The sequence below is a fragment of the Anguilla anguilla genome, chromosome 6 (genome assembly GCF_013347855.1).
Source record: "Anguilla anguilla isolate fAngAng1 chromosome 6, fAngAng1.pri, whole genome shotgun sequence".
NCBI classification, from domain to species: Eukaryota; Metazoa; Chordata; class Actinopteri; order Anguilliformes; family Anguillidae; genus Anguilla; species Anguilla anguilla.
In genome coordinates, this window is record NC_049206.1 from 11,045,451 (window position 1) to 11,068,821 (window position 23,371).

Below are 23,371 nucleotides of genomic sequence, written 5' to 3' on the forward strand. Positions count from 1 at the left end.
ATCCTAGTGATTAGATGAGACTCGCATGGACTTGACACAACACCTGAACATCTACAAACCGGAGTTTGAACTATACGAGAACAAAGCCCCAACTTTGATAGCCTTTTATTTGCTTACAGATGTGCACACAGATAAATAGTCAAAACACTGTTCAGCTTTGTACACACTGAGGAAATGCAATTTTATGTATAAACATAAATAAAATGACTCATTCTCAGTTTGTCGTCATACGTGTCCATCCTCATTCAAGCCCCAGTTTCCCCTATCAATAACAAGGATAACTTTTGAGAAAAAGAAGACCATCTTAATTTCCATCTTAATTTGTTGCGTTACATGGCCATGTGTGATCACAGCTATTCAGTGCCAACAAGACACCGAAAAGAGAAGGGTGGGGGAGGGGGGCGGACCTTCAGGTCAACCTGACATTTGTCACTGAAACTTGCTCACTGATTACAACAGCAGATTTAAGAAATCATGCAATTTAAGCAAGCCAGGCTCAGGGTAATTGGCACCTGGTGTTCAGAGGTTCCATGGGGAAGGGAAAACGCAGCCAGGGGGGCTTCACAACTGTGCTTCCAGCACCTGTCGCAACACCTGCCAGGAAGAAGCTAACCGCAGCTGGGGACAGGGCAAAAATATATGTGCTTGTGTGGTAAGGCTTTAATATTCCCTATTTGTGGAGGAAAAAATACATTCAGAGCAGCCTTACACTTTGTGAAAAGAATGCAAAACATTGTTTCCTTATGGGAAATACATTGGGGGGGCTCCTGTAGCATGAGGCCCAGTGTGTTGATATAGCAGTAATTTCATCCACAGCCTTGTGCTGTTGCATTAAGGTCTGCTGATGCAACAGGGTGTAAATGTATATTTTGACAAGGCATTTTAGCAGCAGTGTGGCATAATACATATTCAAAGGACAAAGTCGTCATCTAAGAACCACGTTACAGTGAATCAATACTCATTTCATATGGATATAGTTAGAGGATTATTTGGAGCAGTCTACAAAAAATAAGGTGCCACATTATTTCAAGTACAATTAAAATAAATATAGCCACTAAAACAGCAGATCATTTTACCCCCACACACTGTCAAAAATAAGTTAATGGAGGCAGCCATTCTATTTTCCCATACATCAGTCCATTGTGTTTTTTTTCTTTAAAGACATGGCATATGTATATCAAGTACACACATTTGTAATGGGTTCATAACACTGGATTGTGTCATAAATCCTCCCTTATTTCCATGCTTGGAGGCAGACATCACAAGAACTGCATTCCAATTGTGCTGGTGAAAGGGGGGGGGGGGTAGTGGGGGGAGAAAGTCTGTGGGGTGGGAAAAAGGGGTTGGGTCTGAGGAGTTAAAGGAATACAACTGAAGCAGGGGTTGGGAATCAATAGGGAACAGGGGCTACCTGTTGGAAGCATCACGAGTGGGAGGAGCTTATGGTACAAGAAAGGGTGGACTTATGAATGGGAGGAGTCTGGAGAGGGTGGAGCTGGATGACTGTAGAAGGGGGGAGCGGGGCATTGAGGCGCTCACTGCACCCGGGCCTCCAGCAGGGCGCTGGACACCAGGGGCCCCTGGGAGCTGACGCAGCCGTTTAGGTGGCGGAGGGAGTCGGCCCCCAGGTAGGCCAGGAGCAGCTCGGAGCGACGGTGCAGCAGCTGCAGCATGTCCTCGGCCAGGCTCTCCACGCTCGAGTAGCGCACCTTCTCCAGGTCAAAGATGTCCTTCAGGAAGAACAGTACCTGATCCTGCAGCAAGGAGAAGGGCAGAACCTTAAATCAACCTTACCCAAGGCTATCAATATCAACACTGGACGTGAGCATGGGGTTTCTGAAAAGCAAGGCACACATTTAACTCACGGATCAACACGTCTATACGCTAACGTCGCCCGTGTATTTAAGACTAACGAGGAGTAAGCAAATTTATAAGGCAAAGTGCTTAAGTGGTGAATGGCAATGGTTAGCATTACAGCCCCCTTACATCAACAGCGAAAAGCGTTTTCATTTAGAGTAACAGGAGATGTTAATATGCCTTTGGCGACTCCCACACAGCAGGAAGGCAGTGCGTCATCGCCTGTCAACCGAGAGTGACAACAACCGGGTCAGTGGGAGCCAAGTCTCCAGATCAGACTGGGACAGGTGTGCCTGAACATGTGGTTTGCTGGGCATGGGATTCTGCCAGTTTCCACCAGTTTGGATGCAGGGGCTAACAGCCAGTGTGTGTCCAACAGTAGCTCTTCAGACTCTAGTGAAGCGGTCGCTTTTGCAGAATGGCGTAAATTCTCAAGTGTGGTTTTGCAGCTGCCACCCTCAAAATGCTTTCCGCCATACCAGAATTTCGTTCAACTGCAATCCCCGCTGTTTTTTTGTTAGTATAAGCAGGCTGACCCAGGCAAGGAGGCTTCATTTTTTGAGGGGTGCAGATTCAGTTTTGGCATTGGGAAATGTGTTCTAAAAAATCTGGACCCATTACTTTAACCAGTGTCAGATTACTGGGCTTAGACAGAGGACACATCTCCACATCTTTCTCAGTAACATAACTTCATCACTGGTAGTTATGAAGACAATATATAAAAGCACTAAAGTTGTCAAATATGCGTATTGCGGTCAACCCTAAGGGTAATACTGCATTCAATTTAATGTGTAAAAATGAGTCCAAAATTCGAAATTTGGCTTGTGTGGGGAAACAAGGGGGTTTGGCTATGTGCAGAATCAGCAACTTTCTAAAGAGGGGAAAAATAATTTTTGCTCCTGAAATTCCATCCCACATTTATGTGACATGAATATAAAGCGTGCAAATGAGAAAAGCAGACTCGCCACCTCCATTTTAAAAACGCACCTTAAAGAAACAGCAGAAATCATGCAGGGAACTTTTAGGGCCCAAAAAACCCCAGGCGAGCACAGGGCTTATGTGCTCACAGACAGAGTAGAAGTGGGCGATGAATCCGTCTGACACCTGTTCGAAAGACAGAAATGAGCTTTAAGAGGATGACTGCTCAAGTCTCCCCTGAAATGTATACTACCTCTGAACAGTCTATTCAAATATATACAGCGCCCTCTGTAGAAAAGCGCAAAAGACAATTTAGTATAATTTTGTATCTCGTCTGAAGTTCCCTACACCTTCAAAGCCCACAAATTCCTATATTATATTAACCATTTACAGAACATGAATACACAAGTTACAACACATTATACTCCATGACAGGGCTTCAGGTCCGCTGAATTTGGTTTCCATGAATGTCACGGACGCTACATATTTAATTTTATACACTGCCTATTTTATCATGTTTTTGCACATGCAGACCATCAGAACTGGCGTCTTCCAAGGCCTACGCCTTCTATAAATTCTAGTTAAATTCAACTGAGTTCAAAGCCAATCATGATTTGAGATCATTCATCAAAATGCAATTCATTGTGTAGCATTTAGTCTTCAGACAATGGCAATCCATTCTGCTATGGGAGGAGAATGTTTGGGAAAACTTCCAAATACAGATTCCATCCCCATGAACTGTACCTTCATGTGCTGTCTCTTCTGCTTCAGCACTGACCAACAGCTTGATGCTACAGCCTACAAAAGACACAAAGCAGCAGTCTGTGATGAACACTTAGTAGCCCTGAAAAAACTAACGCGTTTGGAAAAGAAACACAGGAAGTTTCTGGTTCCAGACAAAACTTTGTGTAAGCTCTTATGAGAAGCAATACTTCATGTTTTTTTTTGCACACAGGGAAGAGGAAAGAAAAAAGAAGGAATTTAAAAAGCTTTCCCAAATAAGGCAATAAGTAATCAAAGCCAAAAACGCATCTCCCCGCAATGCCGAAAATCTCATTTCAATAACCTTATTCAGCAAGGTTTCCATCCAGCTTCCTTAAGCAAAACTGACGCTAATGTCTAAGAGACGTCTGGGATTCTGCTTTATGCAACTCTACAAGAGTTCTGATTCATGTAGCCAATAGCAGGGAATCTTCACATCGGTTTTGTAAACACAAATCCTCCAGTATAATTGTAGAGATATATCACAGAGGGTAGCGAGAGTAGCCTGCCAGAAGATGCAATGCTTCAGTCTTTTTGGAGCAATATTTGAGTCAATAACATGCATAGAATGTAATGTTAACATTTCTGCCCTCGGTATAAGGTTTTGTAGGGAACTTTCTGTTCTTCTGATGATGTGCTTTCAACCTCCTCTGAAGCATACTAATTAAACCAGAAAATACACAGTCTGTTTCTCATATAAAAATGTACCTACAACCAGCTTTTGGTTGGAAAACAACATCTGGATAGCATTCATAAGATATTAGAAGCAAGACAATAAGACTCACAAAAATGGCAACTTTGCTGCGAATGTGTACAGTACTCCCTTTGACGGTGACCTAGAGTGGTCACAGTTTAAGGGTAGCTGAACCCTTGATATGTTCTTTGAGTATTCATCAGGTCAAAGCTGCCCCATGTGACTGCAACACGCCACAGGCGCTCACCGTCTCTTTGAAGGAAATGTTGAGCCATCGGTTGTTGACCACATTCTGGATGGAAATGGGAGGATTCTCCAAGTCCTCAAAGGAATCCATGAGGATGAAATCTAGGACTACGTCATAGAAGTTCAAATGCTTCACCTGTTAGGAAGGCCACAGAATACACGCGCCAGATGAATAAAGCGAAATTCTGGCAAACTCATAAACATAAAAATAGCCATAGTTTTGTACTGTATGAGTAACAAGAGTACAGGTGTAGAATTACAGGTGCAGAAGCATGATCTCCTCACCCCTCGTGTGGCCAGCTCCAATTCGGTGTTCTCCCAGTGGTCAGTCTGCTCCAGGAAGGTCATCATCTCCTCAAACACTTCCTCAAATCTCTTTGGGTTCTGTCAATCATGAAGCCTTTGTCACTACACAGCCTGGTGTCTATTACCGAGGGAACAGAGTCGCTCGCAAAAAACATACATGCTTACCTTGTGAGCTTTCACGATTATGGATGACAGGATTTTCTTTCCAGCATCAGCCAGAAATGCTCTGGTGGCTCTATCGCACAGAATTACCTGGAAAGAGGGAAGGAGGGCTTGGGTTCTTAAAATTGTGATCCACAAATGCCTCTATACCAGGGGTGTCAAACTCCAGTCCTGGAGGGCCGCAGTGTCTGCTGATTTTCGGTATGTTTCAGCACGAGTGATTCATTCACTGGCTAGAGTCCACACGCCATGTCCTCAAGGTTTTAACTGGCTGCTGACTAAAAGGAAATCACAAATACTTACAGACACTACAGCCCTCCAGGATTACAGTTAGACACCCCTGCTCTATACAGTTTCGTTACACATGCACAAGGCATTTTGCCCTGAAATGTGAAACAAAATTAACTTCTAGTTTTCTGACAGTGTACTTGCAAACATTCTTCAATTTAATTTAATGGTTAAAATGTTATGTATGGTTTGTAAATAAATAAATAAAAATAGCTCACTCAATCTCTTAAATGAAAGTTCAGGACAAAGTTCATTGTCTAGGTTACAATTTGTTTGGGGATTATATTATGTTACCTGACAGGCCTGTCGCACACAGTGCAGCTTTGCCAGGAAGTCGGTGTCACCCAGACACTCCAACATCTCAGTTCTGGTGGAGAAAAGTACATTTGAGGCTTGTCATTTCATTCTGACCTAAAAGGCTAAAAGTTAGTAAAGGAGACACGACAGTGACGCTTATAGACCTTGCGCAGGTACGCAGTGGTGGCTTTTTAGGACTTGTGTGACTGAGGGCCCTTGGGGAGACTCAGCTGGGGCGTCTCGTGCAGCCCCCCTTACCTCAGCACCCTGCAGGAGATCTTGCCCTCCTCGGCCAGCTGCAGCGCCTCCTCGTAGAGCGGGTAGTGGCACAGCGAGCCCAGCGTGTAGGCGCTCCGCAGCTCCCGGTGCTCCGACAGCTGCCGCGGGAGAAAAGGGAGAGGCGCGCGTCACTGGCCATGGCCACAATGCAGCCGAGTCACACAGCACCTGAGCCGCACAGAACCCGAGCCACAGGCTTCCACTGAGAACACTGCAGGGGCCTGCGGCACGCAGTCAGCAGTAAACTGACCCTCCTTCTCCAGGGCTCCCCCCTTTTCAGTAAGGTGATATGGGTCTGGACAGATGCCCAGGTGTGCACCTGCGCTGTGGAGCTGCCTACAGACTGAAATCACACTTAATTAAATGAGAGGGCATTGTGGGTGGGCTCATGAGGTTTCTATTTCTTTGCTCCCTTCGGAATTTTAGGCCGCCAGCCATGCACTGCTGATCAACTCGGCCTTTCGGTCCACGGTATTTGCAGTTGTTTACAGTGATCTCGTTACTGTCCACTTCATTCATTCAAGTGTGATTTCCAATCGCATTTAACGGCGACAGACGACAATGTCGTCTCTGGTCTCAGGTTTCAGACAAACTGAGGAAACTGTGGAGTGAAGCGATGCCTCGACGTCCCGCTACGGAGGGAAAATGGAAGTCTCAGATAAGCTGAAGGCTCCATTTGTGGGCAAGCCATCTGAGGCTGAACCAGAACCAGAACCAGAACCAGATCCAGCTCCAGACCCGATCCGTTTGGGGCCACTTCAACAGAACGACTGGTCTGAGGAGAAGAACTGGAGGGGCCAGATCTGGTTGGCTGGCCATCTCTTTATCGCAGCCTGGCACGCTAATTTGCCATGAGTAAACAGGTCACCCAAAAAAGAGCTCAGCATTTCCCTAGTCCATGGGGAGAGAGGGTTGAGGGGAACAGCAACACACTCAAGGGTATGCAATTCAATTCAGTCTCCGTCCAGGTGTAACGTGCGAATGCTATTCTTAGTTTATTTTCAAACGGGCCCGACCTAATTTTGCCACCGGTCGCCTGTCGTTCCCGTCCGTTGGAATGTACCCTTATCTGCATTCCGGGAGGCTAACAGTGAACGGACATACTCCAGCACTGTGTCTGACAGCGGGGTGGCTGTGAGGGTGTTATTTTAGACAGCCCTCCACCCATGCCCTTGCCAACAAGTAAACTGCTACTGTTCAGGCCTATCTAGACCACCTGACCTCTGAAAGACTCCAACATATAGCGGACTCCTGGATAGCACCCGTCGAGTGAAAGATAAGTGAAAAACTTAGCGCTTTTTAGTATACTGATGGGGACATTGGAGTGATAGAACAGGCCTTGAATCCTGATTGTACATTCCAAATTAGGATAAGAGGAAAAACTGGGAAATCAAGCCATTTTAAACCAAATGTGTGTTCCCTAAGATTTCAATAATTAAAAAAAAAAAGCTTTTCAGGTCAAGACGTCGTGACCGTGTGGGAGGACAGAAGATGGCGAGCACTGGAACATTTTTCCCCCGACTTCTGCTTCACCTTTCCATCAGCACGGAAAACGAAATGGAGCGAATCGCCATAGCGTGACGGACACGACTTCGACCGACAGCTCCAGGAAGCGAGCGACTGGGAGCTAAAGAGCAGAGCATATTACACACGTTACGGTGGAAACGGCACCTCACGACACACAGATCAATATTCATCAGCCTGATTAATGGGATCACGCACAGCGCCGTGAAACTGGTATCGATTCTCCTCCAACGCACCAATTTGCTTATAAAAGTCACGCCGAGTGCAAAAGAGATTCGCCTTGCGAGCCGGTGGTCCTTAATCAAACCGCGGTTATGATGCAGTGGTGTGAAAGAAGAAATGCTAAATGAAGGTCTGAACATCCCTGAGCGACTACTTTTAATACATATGTAAAAGCAGCCACCGCCTCCCCCCCCCCCCCCCCCGCATTGATTTCACTGTAAACCCAAAGGGATTCTCGCTCATCGCACGACAGAGGTGGGAATGGCTGCACGTGTTCAGAACTGTAATCTGACTTGGAAACGACCGTCCTACGTGGTCTGAAACAGATGAGAAGATTACAGTCCCTTTGCAGTGCAGCTCAATAACATGCGAGACAGGCCATAAATAATGTGAAAATACATGCCAAGGTCACTCAGTGTAGTCACAGCAGGAGCGCCCATTCCTTTGTGTAAAAGACAGTCGAAGTTCTGACAGGTTTCGGGCAGACGGTAGTTAGTCTTGGGGAGCCCAGCGCTTCCTTTTTGACCTTCACCCTTAAGGAGCAGTCAGCGCAAGGCTGCCCAACACTGCCCAACTACTGTAATGTAGGTTTTCACTCAAATCCGAACAAAGTACACCTCATTCAAGAGCTGGCGATCTCCCTGAGCTGCTAATTAGTAGAGTCAGGTGCGCCAAATTAGGGTTGAAATGAATGCCGATTTAGGGTTCAAATGAAAGCCTACAGGACGGTAGATCTCCAAGAACAAGGTTGGGCAGGCCTGCCTTAGGGGAAGGGTGGGGGTGGGGGTGGAATTAGGGATACAGGCTCCGAGCTGCCTTGCCCGCAGCTGTGCACACACATCATCACCAGGGCGGCAGGCCGAGCGGGACCTTCAGCTGCTGCAGCCGACCCCCCGCTGAGCCTGACAGCCTGCCAGGGGAATCCCGCTCTCTGCTCATCCACAGGGAGCAGCCACCCCACACACACTCCACACACAGCTCCATTAGGAGCAACCACTCCACACACAGCTCCATTAGGAGCAACCATTCCACACACGGCTCCATTAGGAGCAACCACTCTACCCACAGCTCCATTAGGAGCAGCCACCCCCAAACAGCTCAGTTAGGAGCAGCCACCCCACACTCAGCTACATTAGGAGATGCTTTACCTCCTGACTAAATCTACTGCACTCAATACAGAACAAGATCAACTTAAGGTCAATAGTGACATTGGGTGTCATAAATTACGTTACAGAGACCTAATATGTTCAGGATTATTATTACTGTCAGTAGATATATTTGAACTGGGGACAGTCTGGAATAGCCCATATTCTAATATCATCATATAAATACATTGAAGAGACAAACATTTATATAGATTTCCTAATATAAACAAATTCAGAAAGTTCTCTGGGCTCTGAGGTGGCATTTGAGTGGTACCATGGCTGAGTCTGGCACACATAGTTCCGCATGCCAATCTCACCAGGTCATCCCCATACTTTACTCCACCAGTCAAAACTGGCTATCCATGTGGAAGAGGTTTGATGTGTTTGTTGCTCATTCATGACAAGAAACAAGGAACTTTTTAAAAGACAGTTAAGCAAGCTTACATCATTTACAACAGCTTTTAAGCATGCTTTTTACTGGGCTCAAGCTTTTAGGTTTTTAATTCATTTAATCTGGAATAGTTTACTTAAATTGCTTCTTATATAGCCCATCTTCTGGAACACTCCATTGGTTCTTTAATTGAGGAGAAACCATGACTGTTATTGGCAGAAGGACAGATATTAAAAGCAGGCATCATGTAAGACATGTAAGCATGTTCTATCGTGGCTCAGTTTCACTTCTACACTGTCTGCCTTCCTGGAACAAACTGGGAGCGTCAGGGATAAAAAGGAAATGGACTCTGTAAAAGGACCGTCTCACTGAGCTCGTAATACACCTTGAATTAGACCCTCCTTCCTGCTGAAGGCCACGGTTCAAATGCTTTTTAAATCTGTGAGCTTCACGCCGCTGCCAGGAGCAAGCCAGAGCGCCGATGAGGCAGGTGTGGCCTGGACAGCCGTCACCTGCTCCCCGCAGGCCGCAGATGAACTTCCCAGAATTCTCAGAGACATGCACTGCGAGGGACAGGCCAATATGGTGGACTGCAAACCTGAGTGTCCTGAACGCTGAGCACCAAGCGCTCCCTTCCTGAGACTGTAGGTACAGGTTTCCAGAACATCAGTCTCTTATGGGGGGTGTGGGGCGGGACTCTGTGAAGCAGCATGTCGTCATGGGTACGGATGAGCGATGCGTCTGGTGGCCATGGCGACCGCTCCCTCGCGAGCATCGCCGTCCTCTGCGGCCCGGCAACGAGCCCTGCGCCCACGGGAACGGCGCGCGGGGATGTCTACAGCCCCACCGCTGGGGTCGCCGTAGTAACCGCACGCGGAGGCGGCGTGCGGGCGGGCGGGGTCGCTTACCTCGGCGGCGGACACGAAGGAGTCTGTGGAGGCGATGCTGATGGTGTCCCTCAGACAGAGGTCGTCCGCGTCCTCCCTCACCGTCACGTCAGTGTTCTTATCTGCCGGGAAAGAGGAGGAAACAGACCGGCGTTCAGCGTTTCATCTGCGCTCCCATGACTGATGGCATCAGACGACTTCACTTCTAACAAACGACTTCTCTGGAATCAGAGGACGGTCTCAAAACAAGTCTCATTTAATTTACATAGAGGCTGATAACTGATTTATCACAGCATAATTAAGCCAAGAGGGAAAACAGGCTCCAAGGATGAGATTTTCCAATAGTTATGTTATTGCACAGACCAGACAGGCCCTTGAAATGTGGGTGCTACAGTTCACCAATTCATCTGCTAAATTTAGATGAGTTATTTATCAAGGTTACGGTATGAGGACTGGACGCGTGAGGACTGTAGAATGTGGCCCACAACAGACTGCCGAGCTGATCCTGGTCAGGATTTCGTGAAGTGAGAAAGTGTGTGCACAGCTGTGAGAAATATCCAGAGGAACACGGCGACTCTCCTCATGGACTAATTACACCTTCCTCCCCGTCCGCTCATTTGCCCTGATCGCACAAACAGCCAAGTCAGACAACTGCACACTGCGAAAAAGGTCTGTCTTAACAAGCCTTTTAGTCTCGTAATGACACCTCCATTTTTCTCTCTCAAGTAGAAGATATTAACTTGTTTTAAAGTACTTGACAAGTGAAACAGAAATAAGATTTTAAGTTAAATGTAAGACTACAATACTTGTTAAGATGGATTTATTTTTTGGTTTTGGCAGTGCAAGCACAGTGTCAGAAATGGGGCACCCGACTACAGTCAACATCACTCCCACAAACCTAACTAAGGGTCCTGTTATTGTCCAGTACCCACTTCATGACCAACAGCCGAATCCTAACATTTTTGGGACTTATTGAGATGGTTCCATCTAGTTGGGTGCTTGTTTCCATTTTGCTGCCAAAACTGTGGTCTCCTTGCCATGATGACAGGACTCCTTGGTTTGTATCATCGAGAGACCGAGAGACCCTGTCGGTAACTGCTGCTGAGCCTGGTGGATCACGAGGCCCGGTCTCCCGCTCGGCAGATTTCAAATGACGCTGGGGCCCGCAACCAGCGTCTCGCAGACAGCCAGCCAGCGTTTCCTCCCCATATCGTCTTACAGCTCACAGCCTACAGTGACCTAGCGACGCTGCTATCTGTTAGCGGGGTCCGGCTATATTAAGACCTCCCGGTGAGTGAAGACGGGCCCGGAGCCAATAGGGTCAATGGAACGGTCTGCTCATAGAGAGGAGATAACGTTCCGGTGATCTCAGGACGTGACGCGGGTCAGAAAAACATCTAGCAGGCCCCGCCGCGGATCCCTGCCGCAAAACAGACACTTGAGATTGAACAGTGTTTGGGTTGGACGGTTACAGGACGTCCTTCACCAAGACGGCAACGTGCGCTTGTGAAATTAAGACCGTAAATTACACCGACTGCATTTGACAACGCCATTACAGTGCACAGCTTTGAAGTACAACGTCAAATCCGATTTAATCTCCATGACAGAAATTTCCAAACACATGCTCGCTAATCTCTGAAATGCTTCTCGATCATGAAACGTTTAATTCTCTAATTTATTGGCTATAACCTCACGTGAACCAAGTCAAACACCCTGCAGCTGTGTCTAATTTAACTAGGAGGACCCCTGATAGTACTGGCAGCCAAGACCATTTATAATGCACTTATTTTGTGGATGCCACACACCGCATGATACTTTTTCTTGCAACTTCCAAAAGCTTACAACTGAATAAATACCAAATCACTGTGCTATAAAGCACTTGATTTACACTCAGTGCACTGTGAGCTGGAGACTGAATAGCTACATATCATTGGTGTCAAGCAAAAACCTGAGTGCTAAGAAGAAAATAAATAATCAGGGATTGTCTGTTACCGAGAATTAAATTTTTTGAAAACATTTCTTTTTTGCATGTCATAAACTATTGCTGTGTGAGGACACATATTTACCCATTAAGTGGTTTATCTGGAGCATAGGTAAATGTGGCAAAAATACTTTCCGCTTTGAAATATAGCTACCCTGAAGAAGACACAACATATAAATACATATTTACATTGTGGGTGAAAGATACTGTATCCAGGGAGAACCAGGAAGCCAAGAGTACGTCTCTATTCAATTTAGACTTGAACACAGACAACTAAAAAAAGAGAGAGACACAAATCCTGAGTCACTTGGGGGCTCTAGGCAACACTATGGGAGGACGGCGACCAGCACAGTCATGAAACCACCCGTGACACTCGTTCAGTTATAGCAGTACCACTAACAGGACTCTCACATTCACGTCATCAACATCCAAAAATGTGGGATTACTTTATCAAGCTGAACAGTAAAAATATGCATTTAATTAACTGCAATTTGGCACAATATTAAACACTAAAACAAATTAAGTGCATTTTTTAAACACTGTGGTATTTTGGGCTCCATAAAATCCACCTGTGAATGTAACCAGCAGCTGGGGAGGGGGTTAATAATGTGCATGTGGGTTGAATGAGTTATATGTGGTGTTGGCCAATCACAGTGCGGCAGAACACAGACCTACTGACCTAGCAACACAGATAAGCACGCTGATCATCAGCACCTATGTGAAGAACGGTGAGGCGCGAGAAAGGACTCCAGCCAATCCGAACAATGCTGCCCGGACAGCTGCAGAAGGTCAGCGCTGCCCGTCCCAAATTTAGCGCGACAACAAACCTCGCCGTGGTCTCGGTTCCAGATCACATTACTGCAGACTGCTCAAATGGATCGGGTTAAATGGATCAGAAATGACCACATATTACAATGAGATCCGTTCAGTCTTTTGAACACGCACTGGAGAACTGAGATGTTGATTTAGTCTCCTATCCAGACCATTTTTTTCCATTTAACTCAACAGCCATATGGAATACAAAGTGCAAAGATAAAAACAGTACTTCTGTGTCTATGACTATATCAATAAGAACAGTTTTTTTAAACAGCATTAAATAGTTCTCAAAATTGATAAGCTCCCCCAACCCATAGTAATGCAAGGGAGAAAACAGTCTCCAAGACAGAGTAAAATCCTCATTTTAGTGACATGAAGTTCTTCAAAAATTAATTCACCCTCTGTACAGGAATCCAGGCTGACTGCAAGGTCATTATCACAATTATTCATACCTCCATTCAGCAAGAAGGGAAATTTTTTTATTTTAATTTCTTAAACCTCTTGTATAACTTCACAAAGAACCAATTCCACAACCTTGAGAAGGACAGCACTAACAACCATGAAAACGTCTGGCATACTGATGATAAACAGACTTCAAAGAAAGCCGCTCAGTAGACAATTTGGAGGGAGTGCAGTTGGGCCCCCTTTCCCCGGGTAGCAGAAGGGCGGGTCTAATCTTGGGGGCGTAGCCTTAGTAAGTCGCACACACCCAAGAGACCGTGGAGATAAAGTAATGCCCCCCCTTGTGTTGATCGGACCAAAGTACACACGCATGCTCTCATTCCCACGCACAACTGTCCAGTTCCACTTCTCACCAGGGAATTACTGCTCTCCTGCCAGTACTTAAGAGCCGGACACAGATTTACATCCCACAGTAAACAGCCTCTAAACTGCTGGACAGCAAACTAATGAAATGCATTACTTATACTTCCAAACAAACACAGAAGTAAGACTAATAATAATAATAATGTGTGCATCTAGGTGACCAGCATACTGGCAGAACAGCAGTGAGGTACAGTAGATGACATCTTTAGCAGGGACCTGTGAACTGTTTGTGCCTAATCCGGCAGGTAAAAACTGGATTGGCTCTCTAGGTTAAGCACCAGACCACGTCCCGCGGTAAAGAACGTGTTAGGGAAGGTGGCGGAGAGAGATGACCGCAAAGGGCTAGCAGATTTATTTTAATCTCCTGACATGCAAACCCGAGGCGGCAGTGCAATCTATTCTTAATATCCTTGGCAACAGTTGCCGCGGCAAGCCGCGAGGGGGTACTGGGGGGAAGATGAGGAACACAGATGATTACGGTCCTGTGCAAATAGGCGCCCCCCTTTTGAGTGCTCAAGTGTTCCCATGTTCATAATCACTGGCTGCCTTCATTTTCTTATAATGTATCAGCATTTTCCTCAAAGTGGATTTTCATGAATTAGTGGCATAGAGGCAATTCAGTTTTGGTTTCTTTTCCTTCTGAAATGTTGCTTTCATTGTGCAGGGCTGTCAGTCTTGCCAATGGGATGAAATCAACATTACTGGCCTTGGGAGGTGTTTAAGAGAAGTACCAAGATAAAAGCAATCAACTTAAAACTAGTCCAGTCAGATAAGGTTACATTTAAAGTTAAGTTAGACCCACATTAGCTAGTAAAAGTCTGGTTCTGTGAAACGTAAAACAAATCGTAAGTCCTGTAAAGCTGAGGTAGCTGGCAGAGACCCAGTTTGTCTGGAATGCAGGTATTCATTTAAAAAAAAAAAAAAAAACCCCCCAAAAAAACCATTTCCCTTCCCCAGGAGTGAAGCCTGTCCTGGTGATGTGTAATCCGAGTGATGGGAGGGTCAAATGGCTCGTAAATACATCTCTCCTGCTTCCTAACCTTATCCAGGGAATCTCTCCTGCGAGATTGGACCAGAGCCCAGACAGAGTGAGGGGGCGAAATCGGTTTTACTGCTCCTTTTTGGTACCAAGCAGTATTTCAAAGGTCTGGATCAAAGCGAGGCCTGCTCTCAGTGCTTTTAACCCCCTGCACGTCCCTCCCCTGTGGACACGGCGATTTAAAACCAAGCCCGGCAACCAAAGAATTCTCTGGAACGAGGGGGTCATGAGCGTTAATCACCAAGGGCTGGGCTGAAACGTGACGCCAGCATAGCGGCGCTAAACTGCAGCGGCTTGTCTTTAGCGCTTTGGTTCGTGCTTCGCCTCCGCGTTGCACCTTGCCTCCGTGTGCCCTGTGGGTTCCTGGGTAAAAATAGATTCGTTCTGTGTGTTTTAGCAGAGAGCTGTGAGCCGGGTCCGTGCGAACAGAATTCGCAATAAAAGTCAGTTTGCTTTCTAAGTGTGGTGAAGAAAAGAAGCCCTGAACATCGTAGCAGCGTGACAAATAAAACAATAATGTGACAGAAGACTTTCTAGAAAAAAAAACATTTTGTCAGTGTACCCAGTGCAAAAGCACAATGAAGGAATGTTTGGCAAACAGTGCTGTTTTTTCTGGAGGTTGCTACTATCCTAGTTTAATGTATTCATATTCCATTGACTGCATTAATTATTCACATCCAAATTACATAAAGAGATGCTTACAAACTGTCACTGCTTAACAGCTGCATAACCGATTTGGGCAGGTAAACTTGCAACTGACGTAGCGGCTTATTTTCCATAAGGAAAAATCCAGCACTTAGACCACTAATTTCTCTCAGAGGAGAAGACTGCTCAGAGAGCTTGGGTCTAGCCAGTTGAAGAGCCGTAACCAGAAGTCACATGGGCAGGTGAATGTTCTAACTCCTGTCGGGCACATGCATATTTCCCCTGGTGGTCGTGCACTCCGTTGGGGACTCACCAATGTCGTTGGCAAGGGAGGCGGGGTCTGCAACTCCCAGAGTGGCCTCAAACTCCTCCTGCAGCCGATAGGCCCTCTGCAGCAGAGACTCCAGCTTGTGGATGAACTCTGCACTGATGATGTCCTGGGGGTGACACACACACACACACACACACACACACACACACATTGCTATGAGTCAGTATTCATCATCATGTACATTCAGTGGCTCATTTTACATGTACAGTAAATTTAATGTTACGTTCTTAATGTTATAATAGCTATACAATTAATCTCCCATTTAGAGTAGCAAGTGTACATTCAAAGCTGTCAGTGGGATGGCTTCAAAGAAGAATCTCTGATTTCCGAAGACTATGATGTGATGTCTGCACTTTTAAAAAATTCCTGCTATTTTATCAGTATTACGAAAGAATGCTTTGCTGTTTAGTCACAGCACTATTTTATTTTTATTTGGAAAGAAAGGCCTATAATTAACTTCAGCACAATTGCAAGTATTCTGCTGCGCTCTTGTGGAATCCATCCTATCGCCACGCTAGAGAGCACGAATCAGTATCAATTTAGTGTTGGGGGGGTGGTGCTTCATAAAGCTACAACAGCAATGATGTAAAGGTAGACTGAATTCACTTCTTACCTTCAAACAAATGCACCACCTCAGACATACGTTCGCATTACAATAACTCAAAGCTGTCACTAAGGAATGAGCAGCACTCACGCAGTCTTACTGCAGCCGCACAGCTGTAAGCTGGCCTCCTCTTGGATCACGTTCAAGCAATTATTAAATTTAACACAGCAGACAGCAATAGCAGGGCGCCTGTCCATGTATTTATCTGCGCTAATGCATTTGCTGGATGTTAATAGCGCGCACTCCTTTTCCATCTGTGTCAATAGGGGGCAGGGTACCGCGAGCACCGCTGTACGCTTTGCCCGTCGGTCTGCGCCGGGGCCTATCAGACTCCAGTTCCTCAGGGCCGCGGCGTCTGGAGCTTTTGGGCGCGTTTCAGCGCTTAAGTGATTAATGTAAGTCACGGACTGGCTTGAGTCCAGGCGCCTCGCTCCCAAGGCCTGAATTAGCAGCTCCGAAAGAAGCAGGAAGAACCCACAGACGCTGCGGCCCGGGCCGGGACTTCGGCACGACGCCCCCGGTCGCCGCCCGCCTCCCCCGCTCTCGGCACGACGCCCCCGGTCGCCGCCCGCCTCCCCCGCTCTCGGCGGCCGGCGCTCACCTCCACGCTCTCCTCGGCGATGGCGTCTCCCGCCCCCAGCTTGATGGAGCCGCAGCTGGCCTCGTCCTCCGCCTGGCGGCTCCTGAACGTGAGCGCCTGCTCCCAGCGCCTCAGCGCCTCCTCGAACAGCTCCATCCCTGCGGCGGCGAGCGAGCGAGCACAGCGTCACGTGACCGCGCGCGCACATGCATGCGCCAACCCGCAGCTCGCAGGAAACTAATGCGCTAATCCTGACGCTTAGTGCAACCCGCGCATGTTTTCTCTCTCGAGAGGAGAGAAACAGACATGCTGCGCATCTGGTCACAGACGCTGAAGCAGAAACAAGCTCCAACAACTGGGCCAAGCAGGAGGAAGTCAGCACAGTCTGACATGGAGCCATTCTCATCAAGATCTCAATGACTATTCCAGCTACATAACTCCGCTTAAATATAGCACTGAAAATAACTCACAAGGACAAGAGAATCTCTACAGAGAAATAATTCTACAGTTTGGAATGAGCTCAAGACCCATTTTTGACCCTTTTCCTCGACTGTGGGCTGGGATACAGCCAAAGCAGTGTGTTTTTGGCTCCTACCCATCAGGTAGAGGTTTTCGGGCGTGGTGACGGGGATGTTGACCACGTTACACATGTCGCTGTCCTCTCCAGCTTTGTCCCAGCAGCTGGACGTGTTGGCACAGGTGCAGCTGCTTGAAGAGTTCACGCTCTTCACCTGGGAAAGGAGACAAACCTCAGCGTGACAGCCTTAGAAACGCTGCTGAAATCAGCAGAGCACAGGTGCAAATGCAGCAAAGCTACGACAGCACTGCGCTTTGATTCATTAGTGAAAACTACAGCTGCTGCACAGGGACGCTGGATAACAAGCATCGGCAATTAACAACACAGACACCAAATCACAACGACAGTGAGAAGCTCTGCAATGTTATACATGAACAATGATAATCTTGAATCACACTAAACCCACTTCATTAAAATAGTGAATCATTTTGCCTTAACTAAAATGGGTATTAATAAATAATGCAGGAGCGAGTTTTCTGAGGAAAAACAGTGAAGGGTACAGTCTTACCGATGCCAGACTCTGCAGTGACCCTGAAAGCTTGCTGTACAGGCTGCCGTTGGGTATCAGATTGCAGGAGGGGCAGGTCTTGGAGTTTAGCGAGAGGCTGAGGTTCTGGCGAATGCTGGTGTGATACAAGTCTGTGGGGAACAGGGAAGGTGGCAGTCAGGCTGGCTGTTCGACATTATATGGCCTAACAAGTGCAATGGTACAGGCCTAGGTGCAGAAACCATAAAACAATAAAACAATTATGCACTCATAAAACAATTATTTTTTCAGATTCTTTGAATGTTAGAATTATGCAAAAATCTTGTATCTCCAAAAAGAAAATGAACTTTTTAGGAACAGCAAAAAAAAATCACACAGCCTTGCACACATACATCACAGGCTTCACCACACACACCTGGTGTGTGAGCTCCACACAACACATTAATTATTTCACTTTTTTCAGAAGCACAAAGCCAGTCTCGATTTTGTGTAGACACCTTTCTCTGCCGGGCCGGTGGTGAGGAACTCATAGTTCTCTGGCTCCCACGGCGACTGGGCCTTCTTCTTCCCTTTCCTCCTCTTGAAGTGGCGAGCGAGGAAGAGGAGCGAGATGGCGCTGAAGGCAGTGACGGCAAAGAGCTTCTTGGTGCTGGTGCTGAACCTCACCTGCAAGGGGAGGGGGGGTCGGAGGTAGGCGGAGAGGGGAGGGGTTGGAGTTGGAGACAGCTCAGCACGAATTGCCCCAGAAAGCTCAATGAGATGAAGGGGAGTGGGCGGAGATGTGCGAGGGCAGACTGGCACACTTTGAAGCTCAGATCACAGGGAATACGATGCTGAATTTTAATTAGGCCGCTGTGAGTCAGCCACTGCCAGCGTCCTCTGATGCTGCATACAAACGCCTTGATGTCTGCACTGACAGACTGGCCCACACAGCCACCCTGCTCGTTGGAACACAGACTGAATCAATCCAATGCCAAAGGAACTGCAGTGATTACAGTGTGCACCGTGGCCCTGAGCGAAGCACAGTAGTCCCCAAGACAGTTTAGTTCAGTCATTCCCTCCTAAGCCCCACAGGAAATGCGTTTCCCTTAATTAGAAAAGAGAAAAAAAGATCAATCTTTTGCATCTCAATGTGAATTAAATGCCCGGGTGTTCTTCCAATTCATCAATAATCTCACAGAAAAGATGAAATATAGATTTTTTACAGAATACATTTTCCACGCCCCAATCTTAATGTAACCATCAACCTGATACTGAGACTTCACCCAGATATACATAAAATTAATACTTTACAACCCTTTATATATTATTTAACTGCACAGTAGGAATATGCTTGTCAAATCCAAAGACTAGACAGTACTGTGCAAGGTGACTGATTTGGAAAATATCCAGTAATATATAGGCAGTAGAGGCCAAGCCATTTTATCTCTACAGTGAAGGCCGACTCCTGGAACAGAGACAAGCCTTTTGGGGGGTCACATGACATTAGTTTCCAGGTTACACTAAAGCAATTGTCACATGATGCATTCCACATTCTACTGGCCATGGTTAACATTGTAACACCTCTGGACCAACTCTGGTCGTCCTTGGCATGGATACCATGATGGTAATGCAACTTTCTCCCAAGTAATTCCTGTTAACTGGAGCTGCGTGCAAATGTTTGTTGTTTGCATTAACCACATAGCTTAATAGGCAGCATGGTACTACTTTCCACACACATAGCATTGCTAGCCTGCAGTGAACTGTTAACAAGGGTAATACAGCAATCTGTTTTACAACTGGAAACCATCTGTATTTATATCCCAGCTTCAGCAATGAATGATAAGTAGTCACCCGTGGGGACCAGCGTTAAGGCTAAAATTTAAAAAGGGAGGCCAGGCGGAAGGGAGTAGAGAGACACAGTATCAGTGTGCGGGACACAGAGCAAAACAGGGATGGTGTTGAGAAAGACATTATCAGCCCCTACAACTCTCACAAGCTGTAATCCCTGTAAACACATTTGACTGGCTATCTTGTGTGCCAAGCTATGGAGAGGTCAGGATTCCATCCACCAGACGTCATAAAATGGTGGACCCTTTAGACCCACAAGCCAGGGGCCTAAAGAGGAGGCCCTGTTACCTGGGAAAAGGAGTTGTAGACTGAGAGAGGGAGGTCGACCACTCGCAGCGCCACCGCCTTGAAGGACGACTGGGGGTTACCAAGCGTGTCTTCCGTCATCGCGGCCATCTCCCACAATCCCCCTGTTCGGAGGTCTACCCGGCAGCCATCCTGCCCGCTAGTGTTCCAGCTGCGAAGGCAGAGCAGGAATCGGAACGTTCAGAATGGCAGTTTGACCTGTCGCTGCTTTCTCTGTGCTGTGCGAGCATAGCCTGCCAAAAGTGGGATTGTGTTCGAAACCCTGCAGAAAGACCATGGCCGGAACCCACAAAAACATGCAAATAGTTTGGTCAAGTTTGATCCCGTGTCTTCAACCTGATATTTGCGAAATACTATCCCTCTACATAAATAATCTATTCCTTTCCACATCATACCTGGAGAAGAAACAGAAAAATAAACATACATTCAGACAACACGTTGCTACTCCACTAGAATATTTTAGGAGGCAGTCCTAAAATCGAAGGAAGCCAGCATGTACCGATGCATAGAAAGGGTACGACAGACCAAATTGAGAGTAGTACTACAAGACAAGAACCGTGAAGTCTGTGGCATCACATGATTAATTATCCCTGTGATGTATCCTCCTTTAGAGCTAAGAACACGGCAGTCTAAATCTTATTAGTCCCCTTCATCTGCCAGGCAAGGATGCGTGCAAAGGAAATTCAAGCAGATAAACGGCACGTAGACCGAATCCTCTGCATGACATAAACCCAGGGAAAGTGTTTGGACGGGTCTCTGAAGGAAAGAGATGGAAGCAATCCTGACACTTCCTCGTAAGCGGCATGCTTAGCGCACCCACTACAACACATATTGTGTTTTTACAGCATAATAAGTTCTAATCAAGGGTTTCGGTCCCTGATCAAGAAGAACTGGATCTGTCGGATTTTGACGTACTAAGTTCGTCAGTTAAGCCAATTGATTACAGTTAACTCACCTCACCTGGTTTAAGGAGTTGACTGGCTCGCGTGGTCATCCAGGACCAGGGTTGGCGAACCCTACTCAAGTTAGATTGATTCTATACGTGTCATGATAAACGTGGTCAATGTTTGCCTTTCAAAGCAATGCACAGATACTACGCGTACGTGCATCTACTGCCTTAACCACCGATTGTCCTGCGTTTAATTCACCAGTCACATTGGTGAAGTGATAACTTATACGTGAACAATACGCGCGTCTCCGTATCAAATTTTGTATATCAGAAATGTAAAAGGCGGAGTGACAGCTCAAATAAACTGCAGCTGCAGCTAGAGATGTACAGAAAACAAATCTTGCTTCGGCAGCTGAGCTGGCGAGTTCCGTCGCTTAATCCGACCAGCGACAAACTAATTTGAGATACAATCGCCGTATGAAAGCTATGGAGACCACAGTATGCTAAACAACGTTGCTCATTGTCATGAGGAACATCGCCTACGTGAATGAGCACACCCTAGCCTAGGTGCTTGCTATCAACTAAAATACGTCCACCCGAAACGGGGGTAGCTGTTTGACACGTGTACTTCTTCCATTGTTAGAACAATATAACACAAACAAAAGCCCATGCTAACAGTCACTTGTTGGTTTGCCGTAGCAGGTTGCTAGCTGAGTCAGTAGGCTACCACGAAGACAGATCTAAAAGTCAGTGTATTTGAACTACCTACCAAGACTGATCACATGGCACCATAATAATAATAATGTCAACTGTACTTCAGAAATCACAAACAACAAGACCCAGCTATACTTCCATCTGTACATATAGCTCTGGTTTTGTTGTTGTGAATCTCAGTGCGCTAGCTCGCAATGCTTTTACTTGAGGGAGCATGATTGCACGATTATTCAACAATCCAGTAATAAATTCACTTTCAATGTCAGCGATTAAGCCAAGCACACAAACATTCATATGTTTCGAGCAAGTCGTTTTCGTAAAGCCCTCGGTAACAGTATCTATGGGACGTGAAATTTATACTTACCAAAGCCAGCCTCCTTTACTTACTGGTCGGTGCCTCTTACAGCTAAAATAATGACCCTCGCGTTGCAACTCCGCAGCAAACACCACAGATGGACAACATCCAGATGGAACTTCCCCCCATAAACAAATACTTCCTGTGTCAAAGGGAAACCGGTTTACAGTTCTTTTAATTGCTGCAGTATACGATGGTTTCTAGACATCTACTGTATGATAATTTTAAATCAACTTGACAAAAGCTATATGCATAGTTCTGATCGTTTAATTGTTTATTCCAACAATGTATCGTTCAGTTTCTTTTTCCTTAGCCAAGAAGGCATTTTTTTTTGGGGGGGGTGGATTAAAAAACAGGTGTGAAATTAGAATATCTGGTGAATAATACTTAATCTGCAGTGAATACTTTGTTACTTAATTCACAATTGTGTGAATTAAAAGTTAAATTAAGAACACAAAAACGGTAAAGACAAAAATAAACTCTCTAATATGAAGAGTTCAGGGGAGTTGTGCTGGTAGAGGTGGGAGGCTAGTCTGGCTGGCGCATGGAATCTCAGTATATTTACATTATAAGTAAGTTACCATTTGGCTAAATTGTAAATTGGAATCTATTTGCTAACGTAATCATTACTGGGCCATGTCAGCTGGGTGCCGTTTCACTGGTTTGAAAACGTGAACACTTCTAAATCCATGAAGTTCAACCTTGAACAGAATCAGGGATGTTGTGTTCAGTACCCCTTTGTCTGCTTCACTCTTTAAAATGGAAGAGCTAATCAAACAGTACCTGTCGCGAATTTGATGTTCCTGATGGCGTAATTCACTTATTTGGCATACGGGGGCGTTGGGGCTGGGGTGTGCTCTGGGAGCATGAGCTCACTTTCAGTTCTCCTTTGCCAATGCGCAACCGTTAGTTGTGCAAGTGCAAGTATTATCCGCTAGATGGCACAGCGTCTGCCGACTTCGTTTTTCATAGAACCGGAAGAAGCTGTCTCGTAGCATCACAGGGCGGAGCGGGCCAACCTGGAAGCTGAGTAGTGCTTTGGTCGCGTTCTGTCGTTGGAAATTAAGAGCGTTTTTAAAAATGTAGCTGAAGGGTATATTGAAGACGTCTGATCGGATAAACGAATAACAACCGAGAGAAAAGGGTTTAACAACATCGTTACATCTTCATTTCATAAGGTAAGATGAAAAAGTCGGCTAGCTAGATGGCTATCAATCTAGCTTGCTGTGTCGGTTGGTGCAGAGAGGACAGTCGCATTTTCTGTAGTGTCAGTAGCCTAACGTTACATGTGAGGCGTTGATTTAATTTTAATGACACAGGCAGTCGATTATAAAAGTCCATAGGTCGATCGTTTTTTATTCTCAGATAGTATATGCAGAAGGACAACGTTCTGATATTAACGTTATATCCATGC

The 23,371-nt window shown here is 46.1% G+C and overlaps 2 protein-coding genes across 4 annotated transcripts in view; one reads left to right on the forward strand and one right to left on the reverse strand.

Annotated features, from left to right (window-relative positions):
• Positions 1 to 89: 89 nt before the first annotated feature.
• Positions 90 to 22,102, reverse strand: miga1 (mitoguardin 1). The gene is made up of 16 exons (XM_035422728.1): positions 21,967 to 22,102; positions 19,982 to 20,150; positions 18,361 to 18,529; positions 17,885 to 18,015; positions 17,395 to 17,530; positions 16,821 to 16,957; positions 15,598 to 15,721; positions 10,000 to 10,100; positions 5,789 to 5,907; positions 5,528 to 5,600; positions 4,949 to 5,035; positions 4,763 to 4,861; positions 4,479 to 4,613; positions 3,520 to 3,573; positions 2,845 to 2,961; positions 90 to 1,754 (listed from the first exon to the last, which is right to left on the reverse strand). The coding sequence occupies exons 2-16, from the start codon at positions 20,087 to 20,089 to the stop codon at positions 1,536 to 1,538; spliced, it is 1,809 nt and encodes a 602-aa protein (XP_035278619.1). The 5' UTR covers positions 20,090 to 20,150; positions 21,967 to 22,102; the 3' UTR covers positions 90 to 1,535.
• An 829-nt stretch (positions 22,103 to 22,931) lies between these two features.
• usp33 (ubiquitin specific peptidase 33) overlaps positions 22,932 to 23,371 on the forward strand; it is a 28,596-nt gene continuing 28,156 nt past the window's right edge. For all 3 annotated transcript variants that reach the window (XM_035422375.1, XM_035422376.1, XM_035422377.1), the window contains exon 1: positions 22,932 to 23,135. The gene's annotated coding sequence lies outside the window, so the exon portion shown is untranslated. The remainder of the gene's footprint in view (positions 23,136 to 23,371) is intronic.